The 7766-nt window shown below is 36.9% G+C and overlaps 1 protein-coding gene across 1 annotated transcript; it reads right to left on the reverse strand.

Annotated features, from left to right (window-relative positions):
• Positions 1-528: 528 nt before the first annotated feature.
• Positions 529-978, reverse strand: LOC138877978 (uncharacterized mitochondrial protein AtMg00860-like). The gene has a single exon (XM_070157629.1). It carries the CDS (start codon positions 976-978, stop codon positions 529-531), a length of 450 nt encoding a protein of 149 aa, XP_070013730.1.
• Between the last annotated feature and the right edge of the window lie 6788 nt (positions 979-7766).

Raw genomic sequence — 7766 nt, forward strand, 5'->3', positions numbered from 1 at the left:
CAATAGAAGTAAGCCATTACATTCCTACTAGTAGCATCAATCTTGGAATGCCACCATATGGAGTAGAATGTCATAAGGTTATGATCTTATTTCTCAAACCATCATCATGCCCCACCAAAATCTTACCCTTTCTTCTCAACTGATCATTTGTCTAAATGTAGTATTTCTGGGGTATATGTGATAAGGATACAATAAGAGTCTTCAACTCAGGATCAGAAGCATAACTAGTTGTTATCTCCTGCCATAAGTTAGCTTGTATAGAAGATATCATCAAGGACATAAGTTCAGCACCATCTATTCTGGAAAGTGAATCTGCAACAATATTTTTCTTTCCCCTATTGTTTTGTATTTCAAAGTAAAAAAGAAGCAACTTAGCTAGCCACCTTAATTGTGAATCAGTATGTAGTTTTTGCTCCAATAGATACTTCAAAGCTTTTTGTCAGTCTTTACAATAAAATGTTGACCAAGCAGGTAATGGCACCATTAGGTAATAGAAAAAACTAATGCAAACAATTCACTTTCATAAACTCATAGAACAACATATATAGGGGCCAATCCTTTAATGATAAAGGCAATAGGATGACTATGTTGCATTAAAACAACTCCAATGCTTGTCCCACTAACATCTATTTCCATAATAAAAGGAATAGAGTAGTCTGGCAAAGCTAAGACAGGACCAGTTGTAGAAAAAGCTTGAGCAGCAGCTTCAAACCACTTAAAGTTATCTTTCCTTAGTAACTTATTTAATGGTCCACTGATACGGCCATAACCCTTGATGAATTTCCTGTAATACCTTACAAACCCCAGAAAAACCCTCAGTTGTTTGATTGTAGTAGGAATAGGCCATTGCTTGACTGCTGTGATCTTCTTGGGATCTATGGGTGCCCTTTCACTAGAGATGAAGTGTCCTAAGTACTCCACCTTTGATACTCCAAAAACATATTTAGATTGTTTGGCCAGTAGACTGTTATGGACCATGATTTCCAAACACCTACTACAAATGAAGAGCATGATCTTGCAGCTTGCTATATATCAGGATGTCATCAAAGAAAACTAAAAACTATTTCCTTAGAAAGAGCTAAAATAGGTGATTCATAAGGCCCTGAAATGTAGAAGGAGTATTAGTTAAGCCAAATGACATGACCAAATTCTCATAATGGCCCAAGTGAGTCTTGAAGGCTCTTTTAGGAATGTCAGCTGATACCATTCTTATTTGGTGATAGCCGGATGAAGGTCAATCTCAGAAAATATCACTGCCCCTGCTAGCTCATCTAATAATCATCTATGATGGGGATAGAGAACTTGTCCTTGACAGTACAATGATTTAACTCTATGTAATCCACATATAACCTCCAAGTGCTATCCTTCTTGCCTACTAACACAATAGGAGATGCAAAAGGACTATCGCTATACTAGATCACACATTACTACAACATATCTTTGACCAGCTTCTCAATGATGTCCTTCTTCATGTAAGAATACCTGTAAGGTCTTATATTGATTGGATTAGTCCCATGTTGCAAGGTAATGTTGTGATTAGAAACACCTCTTTGTAGAGGTAAAGTTGTTGGTTCTGCAAATACTTGGTGGTACTGAGAGAGAAGCTCACCAATGACAGCAGGAATTTGGAGCTTTTTAGAAATATTGAATGTATTAAACTGATTAGTTGACTCTAGAACGGGCTTCTCAACTAGTATTTGTAACATGAAAGGGCTGGATATCATCCCCATTCATCTTATTGACAGCCTTGGTGCTAGAGAATTTACATTCTTCAGGTACACCCTTCAGAAGATAGAACTTGCCTTAATAAGTATAGGATATAGTCAAAGTTGTATAATCCATTGTGACTGGTCCCAAAGTCTTCATCCACAAGGCTCCCAGAACTAGATCATACTTCTCTACTAGAAATACTATAAGGTCAGAGGTATAGGATGTACCTTGCAACATCCATTGGAAGTCCCTTATCATCCTAAAAGTAGCCTCCATAGAGTTATTACCAAGGCTAACATAGCCAACCTTAGTAGGAGAGACCTGACAACCTAACCTCTTAGCAGATTCACAATCTATGAAATACTGAGTACTTCCTCCGTCCAAAAGAATTTGCAGTCACCTCTTACTGCAGTACCCAGTCACATGTATGGTTTGTGCACCTTGGATTCCACTCAATGCACAAAATGAGATCATAGGGGATCCCCTTTAGCTACATACCACTCCTCATTAGTGGCTTCACCTTCTGTCTTTGACACTGCTTCTTCTGAACATTCATCATCACCATACTCCAAATCAAACACAAATAATCACTTGGGAAGTGTAAACTTATAGTCAGGAGAATATTTATCATCACAAAAGTAACATAACATCTGTGCTCTCTTAGCCTGCATTTCAGCAGGAGAAATTGTTCTGTTCCTAGGAGTAGCTGGAGCTCAAGGAGCAGGTAAAGCTAGCGTAGTTGCTGGAACAACACTATAAGGTTTGACTTTAAGTATGAAGAATCATAGGTAGGCCACTTGACAACAAAAGGAGAATGCCCTCCAGAACTGGACCTTTGTGCCCTAGCATTGGCAGCTAATGTAGCTTCTATCAATCTAGCTAGCCTATATGTTTTGGATAAGGTCTAAGGTTCATGCATCTTCACAGGGTTCACTAACTCCTCTTTTAGTTCACCTAGGAAGCATGAAATATCTTTGCTCACAGATAGATTACATTGAGCTAAGAGTCGAGCAAAAGCAAACTGAAATTCCCTAACTGAGCCAGTTTGTCTCAATTGCTTTAATTCTAGCATTGGATCTGAAAATTCTTTACTAAATGTCTCGACCAAAGTATCTAAGTATTCATCCAATTAGGCAGGTCAATTGATTCACGACATTTCATGTAGGAATGATGCCATTCTAGCGCCTCGTCATCCAAATTCATAGCAACCAAACTCACCTCTGATTGAGAGGAGTGTTATCAACAAATAATATTGCTTAATTCTACACAACCAAATTTTTAAATTTTCACTATTGAAACAAGGAAAAATCAAGTTATGTCCATGATTATGAATTAAAGCAGTAAGGGTTGGGTCCTAGAATACCTTGCCCAGATTGCACCATAGGTTCTCGAAAGTTAGAAGTAGATCTACTCTGACACGATTGCTGGTACAGTTGTTGTTACACCCCATATTTTCGTACGTGGAAGTACAACATAAGTAAATTGATATAATCTCAGAAATGAGATGTTACATCCCGCATTTTCGTATGTTAAAGTTTCGTCGTAAGTTAATCGATGTAAGTTCGAGAATGGGATTATTTTGAGATTTTAAGCGTTATGCTATTTCAAACAAGTGATAGTAAATTCATGAAGGTGAGAGGGTAAGCAAATCGAAGAAAATGAATTTCGTCGAAGTTTGATAACTTGGGATAAAATACGGCCCGAACTAAAATACCCAATATTTATGGACTAGTATCATACAAGGTACCACATACCCATGATAGTAAGGTGTATAAGATGTGTTAAAAGTGAGTGGTATTATAAGTAATTTAAGATAATTCTTAATTATGTGGATAATCGGATAATTATTAATATTTGTGGGAGATTAACACTTAATTAAGATGATTGGTGGTTAATTATTGGATAAGGATAACTATCAACGTGGCATCCTTGTATTAAGAGATGGTGACTTTTAAAGTCACATAAAAGGTGGCATTTTAAGAGGTATTTGAGTAGCTAAAGTAGGCCTTACCAAGTGGGGCCCACACCACTGTAAAAAGGGACTTTTCTAAGATTAATTCATTCATTTTCTAGGAATGAATTCATACGGATCTCCTATGGCAACTTCAAAATTTCACATGATGTATTATACTGTATAATAGCAACAAGATTTGCAATTCTAAGAGAGCACGATACAATCTTTCTTAAGAACATCAAATGGATTTTTCCCTACTCCGATCCGCCTTTACATGTTATCGCAATTGACGAGTGTTGGAAAGATTGTCAAGAGAGTCGGCTCAGGTATGTTAAGGCTATACCTTCTTTCCTTTTGGCATGACCCATATGATAAAAACGAAACTAGCAAATGCACAACTTCCACAAATGACTCTATTCATAGAAATGCTAGAGATGTCTATGTTCTTGATTCTCCATGTGTCCTATTATTCTATCATCTGTTCACGAGTCTCAAAAAATATGTAAGTTGAAAAAGTTTATTTCATGATATTATTCAAAGGCATAATGGTCTTATGACACTCCGAAAGATTTTATTGACGTACTTTTCGTGCATTGCATTCATTTATACATTACATTGACCCATGACCAGATGGCGTTATATACGCGTATATATGTATATTATATGTATATGGGATATGGGATATGTGATATGGGAAAAGGTTACTGCATTATATACACATCACCACCTGATCAGCTTGTACACGTTGATGATTTTACCCACATTGGCCGAGATGATATGATGGGATACCCTCAGAGGCTTGATGATGTTATGAATACATGTACCTATGCACGACATGACATTCATACGCATATGCAGGACACTCTAAGTATTTCATGATTTATAGAGTTATCAGACTTACAGGTTGAATCATGTATTCTACGTTTCTTCCATATCTTTTATATACTTATTTATGTACCTTACATACTCGGTACATTATTCGTACTGACGTTCTTTGTTGGGGACGCTACATTCATACCTGTAGGTATGGAAAATCAGTTGACAAGCCCTCATAGTAGATGAGGTTAGCATTCAACGAAGGATCGTTAAGACTCCACCTCATTCGGAGTGCAGCCGAGTTTATAAGTCATCATATTAGAATTTTGCTACAGACTTATGGGTAGGCCAGTACCCTATCCCATTTGACATTTATGTACTTTTAAAGGCTTGTAGACATATGTCATGTATATGAAAGATTGTATGTCCTTGTCGGTCTATGTTCAGTGTACGAGTGATCATTTTGGTCTTATAGGACAGTTTGACATATGTATAAGTTTTTATTCCCTCATGCCTTACTTTGGTTCATTTACCTATGATAGAATGATACGAAATATACGTTACGTTGGTACTCGGTTGAGTAAGGTGTCAGGTGCCCATCACAGACTATCTATTTAGGTCATGACAAAAGTGGTAACATAGCAGTTCTGTCCTAGGGAGTCTACAAGACGTGTCTACTAGAGTCTTGTTTATGGGTCTGTGCACCACACTTATTAGCAGGAGGCTACAGAGCATTTAGGACTGTCACTCTTTATTCTTACTCTAGATCGTGTGGTAGAGCTCACTTATAAGAATTCAAACTCCTAGCTTCTATTATATTTGTAATAAGATGATACCTACAGTTGGTAAGAGATTGAATGTGGCTATGAAAGATTTAAGTCAGAGGAACTCGATTTTTCATGATGCTTATGATGAGTAAATGTAAGGTCTTCAGTAGATCATGCGTGTACTAAGACGTGTAAGCATCTTGATAAGGATCCTTAAGGCAAGAATATCTATCCACCCCTATGGTGAAAGGCAATGAGAGATTCAGAAGATAGATACGAGTTTGAACAAGTAAAAGAAGCAAGATGAAGAAGGGTACGAAGCGCCCAGTTAATAAAGATTATTAGTATTTATAATTCAGACAGAGGAATTTGCCTTTTGAGTTACCTTCAATAATAATAGAGGTAAGTACAATTGGTCACACCCATTTCATTTATGCCCTATGGGGGCTTATAAAAGTAGTATAAGAGAAGGACGGGATATCAGTATCCAGTTAGGGTTAGAGTAACCCAAAATGTTGGATGGATTGTTAGTGTTAGCTGACATTTTCGAAGGATATTATAAACGTGGTAATAATTCACCTTGTAAGACACCTAGATGGTGCATTCTAGAATAGTACAACTAGATATGAATATTACAATGTTCATTTATTTTACGAAGATAGGCACTGGAAGACTTGAAGAGATAAATATTACCTTAGTATGACTTCCGTCCCTAGTAGAAAGAGAGTGTTAGGTAATCTGAAAAGCCAGTGGATGGAACAAGGGGAACTAAAAGCAAAAGAATGTCATGTCAAAGTTTTTAGAATAAAGTGATAGACATAAATGTTAGCGAAAAATAAGAAGAGAGTTAATGAAGCATAAGATGTGACACATGGATGATAATGGTAGATCAAGAAATTTCAATATTGCAGGATCTATAATCAAGGGGAGGAAAAGACGAGAGGTGACAGGCTTTGAGACAACAAAAGAGTATAGGCCATAAAGTCATATCTTTATTTCGAGAAATAAGTTCATGACTCCAATGTGACTACCAGAAGGGAGAGCTAGACCTCCGAAGTAATAGAAATCAGTATGGGATGGTGAACAAGATAAACTAAACATTGATTAGGGATTGGGTAGTTTGATAATAGTAGGCACCATGAGAATTTTAGATTGCATTCCAGCGATAAAAGAATGGACGATAGAAGAATAATCTTAAAGGTCATTCAGGAAGACGCTTCCCTAAAGCAAGAAATGTGAGCAAAGTTAAGCTTAAGGGACTATGTGTCACCCTCGTGAGTAAGGAAATTTGTTATCTTTGGTATAAAAGGATGACCGCAAGGCGAGTAAGGGTCATGATGATGTGAAAAGACGCCAAAGATGAAGAGGTAAAACATCTATACTTAGGTCATCGTAGCTTTAGGTCTTAGTACTCCCCTAAAGGAGGGAATATGGAGTGATGTGGCATGAAGTCAGAATTAAGTGGTTCTAGTAATCATGGAATGGTAAAGGAAGAATGCAGTAAAAACAAAAAAGGAATGAGATTACACTTATTCAGCTCCTACATATATTCTACGATTCCAAATCATTAGACACCAGGGAGAGGAAGTAAGGGTTCCATCTCGGGATGTTATTGATAAATAAAGATCCAGCACAAGATTTAAGTTAAGACAAAGTAATAAACCCAAGAAGATTACGCGAAGTATTGAGAATGGGCCAACGAGTAGTTAATAGTTGATTAAGAAAGAGCCTAATTATGGCTAGTCAAGGGGATACAGAAAAATCAGCAGGTCGTGCAAGATAAATATAGTAAAACCTAATATAGTAAATTCAGCCCCGCAGTTATGGCATTGTAATACTTGAGAATATTCAGATAGGAGTCGGGGTAGTTAAAGGTACCATATAAGTGTTACGGAAATAAAAGAGAGTGTCACTGGGAAGATAATCAAAATATCAAGTTCAGAAGCAACCATATAAGCATAAGGGCGTGGAGGGAAGTAACCATGGATAATTATAGGTGAGGAAGGACATCAAAAATTTTATCGAGTATACGATGTTATAAGCTCGCGGACTTGGAAGAATCAGAGGGTCCTCCCTAAGTACTACAATAAAGTTCTAGCTGAGGAAATAAGGAAAAAGGGTTCAACCTAAACATAGTAACTTGAAGGAGAAATGGTGATGTAAAAACAGTCTCACTACAAAATTGTATGCAAGCCAAAAGAAAGTGGAACCTACCGTGTCTAATGAACAGAAAGTAAAGTCAAAAGTAATATTCGAGATCATATGAGTCGCACGTAACTTCCGGTAAGCGTGGGAACTAAGATAAGCCAAGTATTCATGTAATAAGTGGTAAAACAACCAGGAAAAGAAATTGCTTGCAATTAAAGAAAGTTGGGAAGGAACGAAAGAAATTATTCGATCAATGATCCAGAGATAATTACATTATGAATGTACCTAATATTTCGGAGTATTATCCATGCAGCTTATATGTTAACAATCATACAGTCGTAAAAGACTCTGGTATAAGTTAAAAAGAAAGA

Source organism: Nicotiana sylvestris, chromosome 9, assembly GCF_000393655.2.
Source record: "Nicotiana sylvestris chromosome 9, ASM39365v2, whole genome shotgun sequence".
In the NCBI taxonomy this organism is placed as follows: Eukaryota; Viridiplantae; Streptophyta; class Magnoliopsida; order Solanales; family Solanaceae; genus Nicotiana; species Nicotiana sylvestris.

Excerpts from the sequence above, each read along its gene's own strand:
- LOC138877978 (XM_070157629.1), bottom strand. The coding sequence starts at position 978 with ATGGTCCATAACAGTCTACTGGCCAAACAATCTAAATATGTTTTTGGA.